The sequence below is a fragment of the Callorhinchus milii genome, unplaced genomic scaffold (assembly GCF_018977255.1).
Source record: "Callorhinchus milii isolate IMCB2004 unplaced genomic scaffold, IMCB_Cmil_1.0 Scaffold11, whole genome shotgun sequence".
NCBI lineage: Eukaryota > Metazoa > Chordata > Chondrichthyes > Chimaeriformes > Callorhinchidae > Callorhinchus > Callorhinchus milii.
In genome coordinates this window covers 15,772,145-15,791,141 of record NW_024704752.1, presented here as the reverse complement: position 1 = coordinate 15,791,141, position 18,997 = coordinate 15,772,145, and the positions used below count along the sequence as shown (strand labels likewise).

Below are 18,997 nucleotides of genomic sequence, written 5' to 3'. Positions count from 1 at the left end.
ATAATCTTTGTGATAGCAAATAAAAGCGTTAAGAGTGACCAGGACCAGGATGAGTAATCCATTGTATGAAATTGACCAACAGTTGCACTTCATTATGGAAGCGTAAAGATAATTACTATGTCCATTCAGAAAGGGGAGTTTCTCCCCGTGTCCTGGCCAACAACCCCCCCAAATAAAATTAGTCATTCGTTTCATGGTTGTTTGTAGGACATTGTTGCCCACAGATTGGCTGCCTTGTTCGTCTACAAATATACAATCATTCCATTTCAGAGTAAATCCAATGAAGGAGGTTGAGATGTCCTCCCGAAGCAGAAGGCACATTTTAAATGCTGAATATTGCAAATGAGCATTGATAAGACACAATTTTTTCATCCACACGCACTACATTATCAGTGCACTGTTTCCGGAACTGATTGTACTGGTGCTGCTTTAATGGAGATTATCAAGTCGCTAGTGGTTTGTGGGAACGCAACAGATCCTTGGGAAATTAGATGAGTTTAAAAAAAAAAAAAAAATTGTGCGCTGAACCAAAAATAAGGAGATGGTTAGGTTTTGATTGGAATATTGCTTCCGTTTGTGCTGGTGAAATATTGGAGTTCTGGTGCAGAACAGTGTTCCAGAAAGTCTGCAGCTGTTGAGTTTACTAAATACTGGTTATACTTCTTCCAGTCCTGAATGTCCTGTTCTGACTCGTAGGACATCGCATTTCACGGAGACTTGTATCGAGTAATGTGTGTGCTTGTCTATAGCATGTGGGGCCTAAGTACACTTCACGCACCTCGTGACAATTCTGATTTAATATGTTGGGTCTTGAGGTGTGCTTCACAAGTGAACTGTTTCAAGCGATTGTTGGCCGAAATTCTGGACCTGCAAACGATAAAACTGTCTGCTTAATTGCCGAAGAGGAAGATTTCTGATTTATTACTAATTGAAGATTTCAGTAGATTTATGTTAACGGCAGGTAATGAAATAGAATCATTTCAAAAGCACTTTATGAAGCGCACATCGCTTAAAACAATAGAATAATTTAGGACAAAGCAAGTAATGCAAATGCTTAAGTGTGTTGCATAATTCAATTCGGGTGCAGTAATTCAGAGGCTGAAGCTGGTTTCAGCAAGCTGAAAACTGAATTGCAGGGACATTTTTATTGTACTTGTCCAGTCCACTGCTTAATATTTACTTCTGAATTAATTTTACATTAACCGTTTGAGAGGTGCAGTATTTTAAACTCCAAACAAGTGTAATCTCGTTGTTGTTTAACTGCTTATAAACTCTGTACATGCTCAATATCTGTCAATTCCTTGGAACTGAGGAACGGGTGTGGTGTGTGATGCAACGTGTCAATTCTGGAAGGTGAACACCAGTTACTTTTGCTTGGTGACATGACACAAGGTTTTCCAATGGCAGTCTCTATATACCCCCATTCAATCAGCTTCAGGTAACATATTGTCTATTGTTGTGCAACCGACTGAAAGAACTCTTTAAGGTCTTCGGTTTGAACGGCCGAGAAGCTGAAGCTGCGATGCGTTCGTCCGCTGATCTTTTGATGAGTTTAATGCCGACGTCAAATGGAATGGAGGTGTAATGTAATGGCAATCGTGACAATCCGATCGCATTCTTAGTTCAAAGGAGTCATTCTTCACCTCATTCATCTTATTCAGTAACATCTATGTCAGCAATATCCTGACTTGATATCTACAGTGGTGCAATCACTGCTCCCACTTGTCAACCTGGTGGTCAGCACACACATTTTTAAACACTAGAGTTTATTGGCAGAAAAGCTAGTACTCTTTAATCAATGTTGGGTCTGAGTTTTAAGCTTTATCCTTTGGTCCCTAAACATTGTGATCAATAGATGGGGAGTATTGATTTCTGATGTTAAGCAGAATACGTTCAGAATGCACTACATTCTCTGGATTTTTGAACTTTGTTTCCTTACACTCTACAAATTTAAGGTTTTTTAATATAAAATCCTCAGCCTTCATGAACTGGTTCAGTTCTTGACATTTTGCTTCTCACAATTGAGGTCTTTGGATTTAGGGACTGTCCATACCATTGGACCTTGGATCAGTCCTTATCTTATGACCTCTTTTGAAGCCAAATGGCACTATTTTGAGACTGGTCTCGTGTAGTTCATATCAAACTGTGTAACATCATGTGAACTAAATCATTCAACTGTAATTCAATTTCTTAATCACTAAGTAAAAGCTAATGCACATTTATTAATTGAACAAAGTACCTTTGTTAGATTTTTTTTGCTACTACATTCATGTGGCCTTTTTGTATATTTGGCAGCTTCACTTCCTTTTATTGGTATAGAATTCCACAACGAATTCCAAGTTGCCATTAATGGTGAGTATTGGCAGGCGATTTGTGTATGGGAGAATCCCAACCCAATTCTGTCTTCATCATATTGTGAAAGGGCTTTCTGGATAACGAACAGGATTGGTAACTTGCGAGCTAAATCTTTACTCCCTGAAGCCCCTTACCTCGTGGCCACAACTGTTCAAAACAGTTAGATGCCAAAGCTGTAAATACTTTACTAGGTTTACTTCTGTTAGCTTGAATATTAAATACAGGCATGTCCTTAATATTGCTGATACTTTTAAACTTAGGAATGGACTATCCATCTCGTGTTTCCATTGCTTCCCCTGTCAGGGGGCTCAGTTCTATAACTGATGAAGCTTTGTTTTTAACCTTATAGCTTTGCATTTATGGGTGAACATGCCTGCTTGAACAATTTCCATTACCTATCTAATCCAAAGAAGAATAGACTGTCAGAGATTTGTCACTTATTAATTTGCCTCAACGCACTTAACTTGGTCTTGTGCAACCTTCTGTGATGTTTTAAAAATGACAAAGAATGTCACCTTTACAATTTAGGCCCTGTTCTCCATCTGTTTTTTTCTGAAGAGATTTTTCTGGTTTTTATGATTTTTTTGAAACGTCGCTTTGGTTCTGTTAAATTTCCATCTTGCACTGCCACTTCCTTTTCTTGACTGGCGAAAAAAAGTCTTCGCAAACCTGCAATTAATTAATTCAGTTCCCATGATTGTGTTGAAGGAGGGTTTCTATAATCAACAAACAACAACAAAATTACATTTGTATAGCGTCTTTCACGTCGGGAGGTCGTCCCAATGCGCTGACACTGCAGGGACAGAGCCAAGAAACATATTTTCTTATTTCCTTTTGTATGAACTGCTAATTATTCACAAGCATGCCTTCTTTAAGCATTCCTGTTGAACAACTAACACTAGTAAAGCTACTGTATAATACTGTTTTCAGAGACTTTCTATCCCTTTATAATAATGCTTGCATCTGATACAAGCACCTTATGTCGTTGAGACATCTCAAGCGTTTCACAGGAATTACTGTAAAGTGCAGTAATTGTAAGGATCTGCCAACAAACCACAATTACAATTACCTTTGTATATTATGCAATTAATTCAATGACGATATAGGCTGGTTCTTGAATGATATTCCGAATCCTGTTGGTCAATGCTTTCATCGCTAGCTTTGCTCACAATTTTTAGTTTTTTATATTGTTCGTTGATTGTATTCATGCCCATTTTTATTTGTGGAAAAGAAGCACGTGCAAGTCTGAGATTGAGATAGAATCGTCTCTGAGAAAGCAATAGCTAACTTGTTTGTTACCATGTTGGTTTTTGGTCAAATACTCTGTTCAGTTTCAAGACCCTGGCATCTCTCGATTTGGGTTCCAGTTGAGTAATATTTTAAGCAACAGAGACCACTCACTTGATATGCCTCCAGCTATGTGATTCCAATACAAATAAGTCATATGTTCAAATTTAATCCTCTGATTTGTTTTGCATGTTACTGTACGTAGTTTATTTTGGGTCACAGCCGTGAGGTCATATTACATTGCACTCCTCTATTGCGCCTTTTAATCTGACCATTTCAGAGGTTGGGATTGTGTTCTGCTAATTATGTTCGCTGTAGGTGAAATGAAAGTCTCTGGAGAATTGGTACTTTTCGTGTGGAAAGAATGTTCCAAATGCAATACATTGCAAAATTGTGTTTTTGAAACATTGAGGTATTTCCTAAGTTGCAGTCATGATCGACTTCATCTTTTACAAGTATATGTAAAAGTGCGGTATTCTACGCGCTCAAATTGAAGAATAATGGATTTCGTGGAGCAGCATTCTTCTGTTTATATGCATGATAATTACAAAGAACCAAGTTATATGCTTCATTGATGCACAGTACTGTATGTGTTCATTTAGATCTCATTATATTGTTGAGTTTAAGTAACTTGCACAGATGTGAGATTTAGTGCTGTATAAGATCCTTCAATGCTCCTCACAAGGATTAATTTCCTGCTATGGCAGGAATTTCAAATCAGGTTATTTCTGGAGTGGAATTTTACAGATGGCTTTCGAGTGTAACAGAAAGAAAGAATGGTCCTTGACCTACTTTAGATCCCAGGTTTGAAGATGAATCTATATTGTCAACCCTAAGATTATGTCTGGTTGCCATCATTTGTGGCTTTCTGACTACAAGAGCAGCTCATTTCCAAAGATCAAATTTCCACAGCACATGTGTGGGCCGATACAAGAACCTGACCAAAAGCAACTAAATAGGAAGTTCGTTGATTCGACAAGTGAGTGAGTCCAAGCGGTCTCTTTGATGAGTGAAACAAACATACTATTCAAGGACTTTCCGGACAGTGTTCTGTCTGTACAACCTGTATAACCTTGTGCGTAGTTGAAACTGAAATAGAAACTTCAGTGTCTATTTATGCTGATTTGGAGGTCTTGACCTTGTTGGGAACTTCGTTCTGCCGAGATGCTGTGGCTTCCCCCACCTCGTCCCCCCCGTCCCACCCCACCCCCACTGTCATCAGCTTTGCGGCACCACAGCCTTATCTTTAGATTTAAAAACTGTTTGAGATGCAGAATGCGGAGGGACTGCTCGCGGTGAGGCAGTTGTCATGGTTGCATGCTGCTCTCACTGATGGGAGAGAGCAAATAGTCAGCTGGTTTGTTTTATTTTTAAATTGACAGTTCCTGGAAAGGGCATTCTATTTAGCTAGTTAGTTAGTTAGTTAGTTACTTGATGTCTCTGGTTTAAATTCCAAGCTCCACGTCTGTGAGAACGAACACGTGTTGTAGTTCTGTGCGCCATGCTTGTTTTTTTCCACTCCCCTATCTTATGTCCCTACCAAAGACATTTTAAGAAGGTGTTCCTTTATTGTACGTATAACTCTGGATGTTTGCAAGTCATCCTTCGGATGCTTAACATTGAGATTGTTGACAGTATGCCAGCAACCACGTGTTCTGGAAATTTCTGCAAGCAGTTAGTGCTAGTAATTTTATAATAGAATTTGGCCATTATCCAGTTATTTCCTTCTCCCCAGTACAATAGTACAACATGTGCAGCTGATATTCGCTACCCAGTGTAAAAATGAGCCGTGTCGATTTCTATATTGGGGACACTATAATTTTCCATGGTAGGTCTAGTGTAGGTTAAGAGAGACATTTGCTCGTGGTTCCTGTTCCAGATCTCTATCTGGTTCTTGGTACACGTTTCCTGCTTTTTTAAGTTTAATAATAGGACCATCTTGAACTTTCTGATAGAACTGGATAGGAATTGAGTCTTATTTGCAAAAAGGACCACAATTTCCTGCAGTACACCCCCGATAAATTGTCACTCCCAAGAGAAAGGAACTCAGTGGTGTCTTATCCAGAATGGTGAGCTAGGCATGTGTATAAATAAATAAATATATGTGGCCGGGGTATTGACAGCATGATGACTTAAGTAGTAGCGAGAGTTGAGCCAGGGTTGAGTTATTAGGAGTTTCCTGTATTTCTCTTCCTGCTCCCATGAGCTTAGGGACACTGAGATAATTATAGTGACCTGCGATGCCTGGCTGAGGTCATCTGACTGCGCGTAGAATAGAGATTAAACTCGGAGCATCCTGAGCAATATCAGTTCATACCAGACACAGGAAGTGATTTTTGTTTATAGTATGAAGTGTTAGAATTCTCTACGGTATCATGCTCCCAACCCAAAACAGCATGTGTCGATTTTGAACTAACCTGAATATTTTTGTGTTTGCAGCTGTGGGGGTACAGTTGGAGCCATTTTAACATGCCCGCTGGAAGTAGTGAAAACAAGGTTGCAGTCCTCCTCAGTCACACTATACATCCCAGAGATGCACCTTAGTACTGTACATGGGCCTCGTGTGAATCGGGTGGCCCGTGTCTCTCCCAGCCCTCTACATTGTTTAAAGTAAGTACCATAGTCTGTACATTACATATCTTGTCTTAGCTCTCTATATACACAGTGGACACCGTTTAAGCCGGCCACATCTCTTTTTTTCCCCCCAATATAAGTTTGTATTCTTTATTTTAGCAATACCTCTTGAAGATTAATCTGGTACTGTTCAGAATGTGATGTAATATTTCAGAATAAGAGCTACATGTAAGTCGGTTGCCATTTAATTCCAGTCAGCTCAGCACTGACTGTTATCAGTCATAACAACAAGGAAGTCATGTACATCTAAATTTGTAAAGTAAACAAGGTTTAATGTGTATGCTTCAGTGAAAAGTACAACTGCACTCTGAAGGCCAGGCAACTAAAGGTAACTAATTGCCTTTTTTGATGGAGAAAGGTTACGGCTGAGAATTTAGGATGATATTGATGTCCTGGCAGGTCAGAAGATGAGAGAAATCACAAAGCAACAATTTAGTTGATCCCATTCTTTGGGTTTAAAAGTATTGCAGGAGGATAGGAAGTCTGAAGGATGTAGTGAGTTCTGTAGCCTTGAGCGATTGAGAAAGAATGAGTTCAATTAGGCATTTGTCCGATGAGCTTTAATAAGCCTTGCCTGGTTCGTAGCAATCTTACTTCTAAGTCAGAAGATTGTCAGTTCAAACCCACATTGACAACTCCAATACAGTGCTGGGTGAGTGCTCCATTGTCAGAGGTGGTGTTCTTCGGATTCATCACTGCAGTTTACAGCAAATGCTGTGATTTGCTTTAAGACGTTTCAATGACATGATAAGGCATAATATCTATTGCAAGGATTATTAATTTTGTGAGGATGGAAAGAAGCATATTTGGAACTTGGGAGGAACTTGAGAAGTTTAATGGGTAAATGATGATAGTGACAGTGACAGATAGTGCTGAAGAATGATTGCAATGAAGTGATTTTAGCATTGTGTTCCTTTTTGGGGGGTATGCATCGTTAGCTGGAAATGCTGTCATTCATGTCTACTACGGCTGAGATTTTTCTCCACCCTGACAAAAACTGTTTCCAGCTCCAGTCTGCCAAAAGCTCATGTGAACGATTTTGAGTGTTTTTTTCAAAAAAGGTTGAAAAATACAACTCCACTATTAAAATATTACTATTGCAGTTTATTTTAAACAGCTACTCCAGTGAAAAATTGTGATGTAATTGTCAGTTATAGACTTAGTGGTTACATTTGGATATTTCAGTGTACTCTTATTCTCCTGTGCCACTGGATTTTGATCCACGAGTGTGACAGAAAATTGTAAAAATCACTCTTGATATCGTGTTTACTTTCATTTTCAGCAATTTTCTATTTAAAAACCTTATGACTTTATGATAGGATCTATAAATAATGGCTCCACCATAGTGTGTCAGTTAATAAATGTCTAGATACCTTTGATCATTAAAGAAAAAAACACTCAGATCAAAACAAGTCCATAAATATGTTTGGAACAAGTCTTTCAATAAACCACTTGGTAATCTTGGGCCATGCTTAGAACTGCTTGGCAGCAGTCATATAATTCTGATAATAATAAAAATCCTTGCATTTGATATAGTGCTTTTCACATCTTCTAGACGTCTCAAAGCGCTTCACAGAATAGACTGTAAAGTGAATTGGCTGTATATTTGTGGGCGATAGTTCAGACACGGTTGTCCAATACCTGTTTTAAGAGAGTTAATTTCCTCCTCTTTTGACTGCTGTCAGAGATTCAGTTAATACTCATTGAAACATTAAATGGGAAGATGCTGTCTGGTCACGATGTACTTATCAGTGTGGTATGCAACTATGGGCACTGTAAAAAGCTGCATCCTTATTAATTTATAGGTCAACCCAGTGACAATTTAATTTATCGTCATTTTGAGCACGAGGAGAAAAGTGCTTCCCAAACTTAAGTTTACCTACAAAATACAGTCACTGCACATTAAGGTAAATCATGTGAAGCAGTTTGAGTCGCTCCCCTGACAAAAAAGCATAATATCAAATGTAAGGGTTATTATACAACTACACATTCCTATGGATTAATATGTCAAGTACTTGACTGAATAAATTACAATATAGGAAAATGAGTGTGAATCTTTCATCAGCACCACATCAAAGGATATGTAATAAGAAATATCTTTCATGGAGCTGCAGGAATAATAACTTTTCCACATTAAAATAACCAAGGGCAAAAGGCAAGTAAATTAGACCGGGTGGATTGCACTTTCAAAGAGCCAGCATGGGCACAATGGGATGAATGGCTTTCTTCTAGCTGTAAATTTGAGTCCTGTAGCTCAGTGGTGAGCACTCACTTTGCAAGTGAGAGATCTGAGTTCAATTCCAGGCAGAGGGCGAAACCTTGGGAAACTTTTCCTTACTCCACACGCCTAATAATAATCCCTCCAAAACCAAAAACAATAATAAAATTGGTCATTTTCAATCCACGACTGTCTGTGGGACATTGCTGTGCGCAATTGGCTGCCGCGTTCGCCCACAAATATACAGTAAATTCACTTTACAGTATATTCTGAAGCGCTTTGGGACGTCTAGAAGACGTGAAAAGCGCTATATCAAATGCAAGGATTATTATTATAGATTTAGAAATAGCATTGGTGTTGTAATTAATGGAGATTTTATCAAATCTACATTACATGGAGATGTTACAGTTGATATTAACTCAACTATTAAGATGCTCAACTGCACACACGTGTTGTCATTGACAATGTTAATTGTGTAAAAGTTGGTTAATGGGTTTGAATGGGAGATCTTATTTGCCTCGTTTTCCTTAACCAATCTTAGCCTTTTGTCTGCTGCATCCCAATCCAACACAGTAACCATCTAAACATTTAAATTGGTCGCATAAAGGGTATAAAAATGACATCAACCACTACTATCTTTCCTAAAAGAACACAGTCGCAGTGGCACAGACATTGGCCTCTGTTTGTAGGAGCTCAGCAATGTCAATACTTAAATCTAAATCTACATTGCATTCTATGTGCTACAAGGACACTATTTAACCTTGTTATGATAAGGATGCAATCATTTCTGTGCTGCTGGGGGAGGAGTGGGATTGGGTTCCAGTGAGCGAAGGAGGCCAGGGCTGAGTAGTGAAGATGGAAGAATATTTCACATTAGTTCAGGAATTCGGTGAGTATTAACCCAATGTTTTCCTACAGATGGGTGGGGTGAAGACTGACACCAGGACAGTAGATCAAGATGATATTGGTTTAGAGTTGCAAAGTGCAATTTCAGGATATATCAGGAAGTATTTATTTAGCCAGAGCATTGCTCGGAAGGGTGGTTTACACCAGGAGGTTGAACTCATTTTTTTAAAAAAAAGCTTGATTGTGTATTGGAAAACAATAGGGTGAGTATTCTGAAAGGCATGTTTTATGTTCCATGTCTGCTTATCTATAGTAGATTACTGGATGCCTCCCTTCAAGTGTTAAGATAGTTGGCTCTTGTAAAATTTAAGTGATAAATGGAATTTTGCATTGATTTGACGTATATCAGAAAGAAAGAGAGAGAGAAAAACTGTTCAACCCTCGGAAACCAGCAACACCCTTTTTTTTGCAATGCATAGAGAAGGACCTTTGAGAACATGTATTGCTTTTTTCTTTATTTTGAATTTGAAACAGGATAAAGATAAGCATTATTATTGGTTTACCACAACCAAGACTACTTCCGTCTCTTTTAATGGCTGTAACAGTTCCGGAGTCTGGGAGCAGTCTGATCCGTTGCTCTCAGTCTAGGAATGGTATATAGTGCATTGTGGTTGAAATACAAGAAATGCTGATCTTGTGATTCTCTTCTTTATAACCAGTTATCAGAAATATTAACCTACGCAGGTTGACCTTTTCAGTGTCTCTACCAATAATGTTTGAAAAATTTATATTTTGGATTGTTTATAGTTTGTCAAGATAATGTTTATTTTGATGGAAAGATGGCACTTCTTGTGGTGTGGGGGTGTGTATAAACTAAGAATAAAAAAAACGTGTTTTTTTTGTCATCTGCACTAATCTATTAAGTCGGGTAAATTTGGTTTAGATTCTGACTTCATCTTGCTGCTAAGCTGGAGCAGACAGACTGGAGTTTGCCAGCGAGCTGCTTGCAATGTTTATCGTGAGCTGAGAACAATGCTTCAAGGATACGTCAGCTTCTTGGCAGGATTGGTATTCTGACCCTGAGAAGTCGGAGGACATATTTTTGCAAATATTGAGCTGTGTTGTACTCGCTAGAGTCTAGAGTCTAGACCAGGGATATTCAACCGGTTGATCTGCGCGAGGTGGTGTCTCGTGCATTCTCAATAAAAACGAGGGAGCGGTGCGGTGTTTACCGCAGTTTGATCATTAAAGTCTCTTATTTTGAAATGCATGAAATACGTTGTTCATCTGGGCTTGTTTCAATTGGAATCTTAACTATGTAGTTTTATTGCTCCTTCCTCATGTCTCGATCAAGCATGAGAAAGCCATAAGCAGCACTCGAACATTTGGAGATCCCCCTGGTCCAAGCATTTTTTCAATATTTGCTTTTCCAACCTCTGACGCCTTCTCTGCCTGGACTGTATGAATTCTCCTAATCTGCTATTTGCACCACACCCAGCAGTGTACCTTAATTGATTGATAGTTGAATCATTTAAGGGTGAGGTGGATTGTTGTTTTCTTCCAAAACGGGTACAAAGGAGTGACCTTTGAGCAATTCCCCTATCTTGTTTTTTCCTCTCTCCCTTTGATGAATGATTTGGCCTCCATTTATCACAGTTGATATAGTGAAACCTCAATGAAATGGAGAACATCTTCTACTTTAACCCTGCACTTTAATAATCAATTTTGCTTTTCTTCTTCTGTTGGTATTTCGTGCAATGGACTACCCACAAGATTCTGCAGAATGTTTGCTGGTGGCCTTGCTTTCACGTGCCGATTGCCGTTGTCGCATTCATCAAAACAGAGTTGTTTTTTTCCCCCATCCCAAGAATTCTGTAAATGGTTAACAAGTGATTTGGCATTTCACAAATGCATCAGAGGTTCTGTCAAAACACAGATACCGTGCACATGCAATCTGCAGTTCAGTCTCTGACTTTACTGCAGAGCTCAACATGAGTGGGTGGTGGAGAAGGGACAGGGGGAAAAATATCTTATTTCTGCATTGCAAAAGCACACTGCCACATGGTGTGGTGAACTCCTGGAGCCCCTCCTCATTCTTCAGCTTTAGACTGAAGTGTTTTTTTTAGTTCAGCTGAGTGTCCAACACCCATGGAAACTCGTCACCGTGCTCAAGAGTATCCAAATCAGATGGAGAGTTTTGCATATCCATACCAATCTAGGCATGGAAATTTCTCTGTCTGGAATGAAATCTCCCTGGAGAGATACACTGTGCTTAGCTAATTCCGGAGAGCATTAGGCACAGGTTGGCAAAAACCAAGGGTTGGGGAGCCCAGAGTGTGCATCAATGTAATGGTGAAGATTAACTAGCCAAATCTATGTAGTTTGCCGTAGTGAAATGCAGCTCAGGTCTTGTCTGTGATCCAGAGAATTGTGGGTTGAAAACCTCGGCCAACATGCAAACTCATTATCTAGCGACAACTTGCATTTATCTAGCGCCTGTCGCATAAGGTATTCATTCAAGTGAAGAATTGAGGGCATACACTTATTTGGAGATGCCATCCTTCAGATCAGATGTGAAGTAGTCTGTGCTCCTGGTTCAAATGGATGATAAGGATGTAGCGCAATTGCAAAAATAGAATTAGTGTCCCCCTAGTGGAGACGTAAAACATGGTTCACTGGAACTGAATGATTAAAACTTTTGTTTTAAAATTCAAATGAAGTTCCACTTCAAGTCTGATTTGTCTTTAGAGCCACTTGTTTATTTGATTGACCCTAGACATTTTATTTGTTGGATATCACATTTTAATTTTTTATGCATGGCTTCATTGCATTCATTTTCGAAACCATATTTGCAATGAAACTGTGTACCGATTTCAGTATTTCCACAAAACAAAAATTAAATCCTGGGAACATTGAATAGTGTTAAAAGGGGGAAAAAAGTGCTCTAAAAATTTCTCCTCGGGATTTGCAGTCTGTTGGATTAATCGTTGTATTTCGCTGGTGAATGTTTCTGTTTTAGAATTGTGTTTGTTTTGCTCAGTTTGTTGCTAAACTGAAGACATTGCGAATTTGGCCAGAGATCCAATACCTCATCCAGGAATTGTCCCTGGAAATCGGGAACATTTGGTCACCTTATCTAGACTGCTTTATTTGCACAGAGAAGAGAAATTGAAAGCTGAAAATCAATATCTGCCAACTGGAAATGTTTGCACTTTATATTGATTCCCAGCATTTAAATTCTTGTTGTGAACCCAAAACGTGTATGTATATTAATCAATGTTTCTATTCACTCAGGGTGATTCTGGAAAAAGAAGGTCCCCGTTCTCTTTTCCGGGGGTTGGGTCCTAACCTGATAGGTGTGGCGCCATCTAGGTAAGTGCTTAGATTGAAGCTGTGTAACGTCCTGTGCAGTTTAGTTTGCAAGTCTAACGTGTGGAAGTATTTCTGGGCCCAGTCTATTCATGACTCGTTCCTTGTTCAAATGACGTGCTGATCAATGTGGAGGAGTTTTCTTGACTATGTTGTGATCTTGAAACCTGATATTCAACTTTCAGCAAATACAATGTTGTTGTTGTGGTTATCTACCTGAAGCAGTTCACTACTTTGCTCAACCGGCACGTTGTGAGTCTATTTCCCAACATTGCTTGATACTTAGGTCTTATTCAATGCAATCCATGTGATATCTCCTTGGGGGGGACCAATATCTTCCAGGTTTAACTGTATTGCCTACTTTTCAAGATTCCTGTCTATCCAAATTGTTCTGCCACTGAAGAGTGTCTGATCTTGATTCACTGAATCACTCCAGAGAGTAGAAGGTCGCACTTGTAGTGTCCTGGTAAGCTTCTTGAAATTCAATACACTTCCTTATGAACATCATCGATCATGTATAAATGACAGGGCATGGAAACAGAGTTATTTTGAGACACATTTGACGCCGAGTAAATGGAGCATGACACTTTAGTGGTGGGGGGAATGAGTTTCCATTAATTGGCTAGATAGCACCAGAAACACCTTTTATTCATACCTGGTTGACATTAAAAGCCTCAGAAATCTACTTATCTTTTAGCACAGTGTTGCTTTCGTCTTATCAAGTTGTTTTGATTGAGCACTTAAATCAGTTCCAAAATGAATATGCTGAATGGTGTTTTTTTTCTAAATGACACTCATACATTTATGGGTAATCAGGGTAAGCATATGACAAGTTCAGTGTTTAGCTATTATGAGCAAGGCCAATGCTAAACTGACTAATTAAATCATTGCAAGTACGATTTTGTCTTAGCAAGACAATAAATAACCGGGGATTTAAATGACGTAAATTCAACATTTCAGTAATAATTCGTTAATTTAAACGAGGAACATGGATTCAGTTCACGAGCCACAATTGATACAGAGCTGTAAAGGTGCACATATAATTTGACTGGAGTTGTGTGATTATTGAGCCATGTTGCTGTGAATTGCAATTATACAGTAAATTTCCCATAAGGTTCCTATGTGATCCTTTCATTTTGCTAGAAATCTAGAAAATGTGCAAGACCAATTGATGAAACAAGGAAGATACCATACCTTTTATGCTGTTCTGTGGTAAACTGGGTGTAGAAATAAAAGCATTGAGAAGCTATTTAAGAAAGGTAAACCGCTGAAAGGATTTACCAACCATTTAATTAATTCTGATGTGTTAACAGAAATACTTTATAAATGTTTCCTTGTTGAGGTGTTGCTGAACGTGCAGTAACATGTTTTTCATTTTCACCCTCCTCTTCTCTGAAGGAAATGAGTCAGTTGTCATCCAAAGTTGTTATTTTTTCTATAATTCCTGGAGAATGTTGATAATAACGTAACATGTGAAAGATTCTGCATATGTCCTTGAATGTTTAATGGATAAATGCAGGAAATGGAGGCAGGAACTACACCCCCATAATTCTGCTGTTTTGAATTTCTTCCATTGACTCAGTAAGTAATGTGACACATAGGGTACTACTGAGCCTTAAAGAGCAGGAAAGTTCCAAAATTACATAGGCTATTGGTGCTGGCAGTAACATGAGCATCAACTTCCTCAAGCTGAGAAGAAAAATTAGCCAGGTCTCTCGGCCTGATCACCGTCCAGTGAGCCCTGGTAAGGAGACATCAAATGAGGATCGAGTGTGGCAACTTGTGGTCAAACAGCCTATCAATACTCAGTGTCTATACTCAAAACACAAAGAATGGCTCTTTGGGCAAGTTAACAGAGGTTGCCAGCTTGGAAACAGATGGAAAACCAAGACATCTCTGGTGCAAGATCATGTGGCAATCTGGTCTGTATGGCCTGCCAAAGGTGGTATTGTGTAGCCGTCTATTCACTTAGTGCTATACAAAAAGTTCAGTGCAGCATGCGTTGAATTTCATGGAATTGGAATTATTGGTGCTCTTTTTGTTTGATTATGTGCACGGTTTTTCATTTTCAAAATACAACATAGAATCATAAACAAATCCACTTAGAATATGGGGTTGCTGGGAGAGCACTACAAGAAGGTTTGAGAATCTCATTAAATCAACTCTTTACAAAAACAATTTACCAATAACTGGCAATAGCATACATATATTTCATATATATAATATAAATACTTGGATAGAGACATTCAGGGAAAGAAATAGTTTCTTTTTAAATCTAAATGGCTGAACCAAAAGGAGTTAAATGCACTTGCTTTATCTTACAGGCTACAACTCTGCAGGAAAGATCAGAATAGTTACTGTCGTCTCTAAATTAATTTGGGCCAAACATAACTTTCCAGTGGTGTTGTGATCTTATTCCCTCATGTAGAGCGATTTACTTTGCTGCTTACTCCAGTGCTAAGGAAAAATTGAACACTGTCTTTGAGCCCGATTCCAACCAGGTGCATATGGTTTCAGCTGGAGTGGCAGGTAAGAGTATTGGGTAAACATCTTCTTCCCTCTTATCATGCCTTTAGGAAAGAGACTTGGCATTATTTGCATGAAATAGTTTTGAAATTTGTGAATATTGTGTGTGATGTTCCTTAATTGTTGTTTTCCTCTCACATTAAAACATTACATAATTCAAAAAGCCCCCGAAATGAAACTTTTAAAGAGGTTTGGAATCGAGAATGTCACGCTTGCTAAACATGTTTGACCGTTTAACAAATGACACAAATAACTTTAAACATCGACATAAGGCGTCTTGTGGTAGCTATATTAACTGCGTGTTAGGCTGCAGTTGATTTTTTGTAAGTGAAAAGCTTTCTCTATGCATACTATCTAAGTCTGCATAAAGAAACTTATCCCAGTTCTATTTCAAATCTGTCCTTATAAATATTTTCCTTGACATTAAGAAATGTTCTTTTACGTATATCTTTTTTAAACAAAATTATCAAGTGAACATTTTATTTCAACCTTCCTTTTGATTCCAATATTAGAAGTTGTGGATTTACAATTAACCCTCCGTCTCTCAAACAATATGCCAATGTAATTTAGGGGGATGAACCTTGTTACCCCAAAATTGTCCATGAGAACGTTTCCCTTCTGTCATGGTTACTTCAGGGCAATCTCAGTTAATCTTTATCTCAGTACTTGGAATCTTCCCCCTCATCGATTTAAGCCTATAAGTTTTTTTTAAAAAATTAGTGCTCACTACTAAGATCATTTATCTGCTAATAGCGTATTGTGAAAGACATCAGCAAAGTTGTGTTGTTTTTGATTTTGGCACATGTCAAGTTAGCTGATTTTAGCCAGGGCAGCACCCGAGTGGAGGGCTTGGGCTTGAGATGAGAAGTGGGAAAAAAACGAGGTTTCTGTTGCTGACATTTATCGGACTGGAGCTGGTACGCTGACCAGCTTAGTCTTGATGGTAGTTCTTTATTCTCTTCCTGTCAATTTCACCCCACATCATTGTGTAGCCTGCTTGGGCTCAACTATGTAGAATGACCATATTATACTGTTAAGTCAACTGAAGGCAACAGTTCCTATAAAGAATCAATTGCAACAAGAGGAAAAGTACCAGCGGGTTAAGAACCTACAGGTAAAGTAATGTACGACCCTTGTGCAGCAGTAATATGGTGAGAATGAGCCAAAGCAGTGAATGTTCCAGATTTGCAATTATCAAATAGTTCTCAAAAATAAAATTCGTGATTTTAGAAAAGAAGTGACAAACAGAATCCTGATTTATGGATCGAGATCAATAAAGTTGTTAATATCCTACTCTCTGTGTATTGAAGTTTTTTTTAAAAATTATCATTGGTGACCTGATTGTCTGTCTCAAGTTCAAGTAAAACGTTGTCCACAGAAATGTCATTGGATGTACTGTATCTAATTCAGCTTGACTGAATTAACACACATTCCATCTTGACACTTGCTATGATTGTTGCAGGCTTGCTTGTACTGAAGATGGGATATGTTTTTGCAGGATTTTCCCACAGGAAAGAAGATGTGAATGTAAAATGTTAGACCAAGAAATAAAAATTTTAAATAGTCTTTTTGAACAAGCAACATTGGCAACTTGGAGTAGGAATGAAAAATCTCCAAGTAGCCAACTTTATTTTTTTTTTACGATTGTGCTGCGTATTTGTATGTTTTGTTCAGCATTTGTAACTTGTCTTTGTAGTCTTAACTTTTCTGAGCTCCTTGGAATGAATAGTGAACATTAATCATGGTTTGAGGCACATTAAGTGTAAAGCAACATTCTCCTTGTCTGATATCCATTTATAATACTTTCTTAATCACACTTGTTTCTTTTGTGGTGTGGAGTGATTTTAAGCAGCTCTCTGAAACAGTAAGCAAAATAACAACAAATTTCTTGCAGAAATCCAGAATTTTGCATCAGTTGTATTGTACTGCGAGACATGATCAGGAAAACCTCATAACACACATGAGTAAAATTCACCCAATAATGCGTTGGTGTAATATTGTACTGTTACAAATATTATCTATTAATAAATACCTTGAAACCCCAAATTGTGTTTTGAAATTCATCGGGGAGGTGTAAGGATCTGCTCTCAGGTTGAACTGACACAACTCCTTTTCACCTCACTTCTGTAGTTAAGAATCAGTTTGGTTTGGATGTTTTTAAGCTGTGGTGATGGGTTTGCGCATGTGTCAGACACCCGGCTGACCCAAAAATAAAGAAATAAAATTAAAAAAAGGAAATAAATGTTGTCGATGGGCCTGCTGACACCAACTGTCTAAGCTCACACATGAAGAATGGCAAGTACTGGTGTGTTTGGTAATGACTACAGAAATGTACCCAACCAAAGAGTCAGTAATTTAAGGGGAAAAGAGGAAATTGGCACAAAAAGGGGAAATGCTTACCTCAAGAGGTTTAGAATAGCTGGTAAAAAGGCTACAGAAAAACATCATCTGTTTTATGCTGTAATAAAAATGTTATTTTTATAGCATAATTAATGCCACCGTAATGTCAAATACATTGTTTTCCTGATCATCAATGAATAAATGTAAGCATTTCAAGCTGTTGCACTGTGTACATTTTGTAAATATCATCAATTAAATTGCCTATTTTAATGAGTACAAATTTTGAGAAGGTCAACAGAGCAGGTTACTAGATTAATTGTTTGATCGTGTGCGTTAGCACGTACAGTCGTGCTTTCTTGGAAAATAACCTTGTAAAAAAAAAAGTGTGCGTACATGATGTGGTAGATAAACTGGATATTTTCTATCAGTGCGATTCACTGCAAGCAAGAGAGTCAAGTACCTTCTTATTTAATGCTCAGCAGGACTGATTGGGGGAACAAATTGGTACAAATTGTATTTGTTGTTAGCTCACTCAGAAAATCTATTAGTTGCAATATTATCAATATAACTGCTAATTCTTACATTTGTGTGTTTTTTTCTAATAAGGGAGACAATTTAAAAATTACAAAGACTAAATGAAAAATATGTCTCACAGGCTTGGGTTCCAAACCAGGCTGACAAATATCCCAGCTCTGCCAATAGACAAGGCCCTTGAATAATCATCTCATGACTAGTAAACGTTGATCCAAAACACAAAACTGCCTTGACATTTGCAATCCTATTTGCAACATAAAAGTGACTCTTCATCAATAAAATTGGGTTGTTCGGGATGTTCCTGGGAAAATGAGGAGTTGAGGAACATTTTGGGAGCTTTTCTCTGTGTGTGGTTCAGCTGCAGCGGATGACAGAGTACTTTAAACTTGCACTGGATGCCAATGTTTATTAATGAGTCCTTTTGCCTACATCAACATCCATCATTTTAATGAGGATTAAAGGCCATTTAAAAGCCCGCTCATAAAAGTTCTGCTTCATCCAAATTATTTGGTCTTGAATTTTGCAAATCATCGTACCTTCTAAAACAAAACAGAAATGTGGCTTTTCCTGGTGATCTTCTGTATATATTTGCTATATATCAAAGCATAAAACAAGGTGACCATTTTACCTGTTTCTAACACTGTATATTTAACAAATTACATTCTGTTTTTGATATAGTGTAGCACTTTTCCACTTTATATTACTGATGGTGATGATTTTGTAAGTATAATTCTTTCATGGTATTTTGTGGTTTAAGCTACCTTACTGTGCTGCAAATAGCAAAAATTCAGTACTTGGATGTAAACGCTTTATCAACTCTTGGCCCTGTTTTAGTTTATAGAGTAATTCAAACAAATCCATGAATGAGACTTGCAGTAAATTATTTAA

At 38.1% G+C, this 18,997-nt stretch overlaps 1 protein-coding gene across 1 annotated transcript in view; it reads left to right on the top strand.

The window, feature by feature from the left end:
- The window catches only part of LOC103176333 (solute carrier family 25 member 36), a 36,536-nt gene that overhangs the window by 6,659 nt on the left and 10,880 nt on the right, over positions 1–18,997 (top strand). The window contains exons 2-4 of the mRNA XM_042338992.1: positions 6,082–6,252; positions 12,635–12,712; positions 15,138–15,238. Of these exons, the coding sequence (XP_042194926.1) occupies positions 6,082–6,252; positions 12,635–12,712; positions 15,138–15,238 (350 nt within the window). The remainder of the gene's footprint in view (positions 1–6,081; positions 6,253–12,634; positions 12,713–15,137; positions 15,239–18,997) is intronic.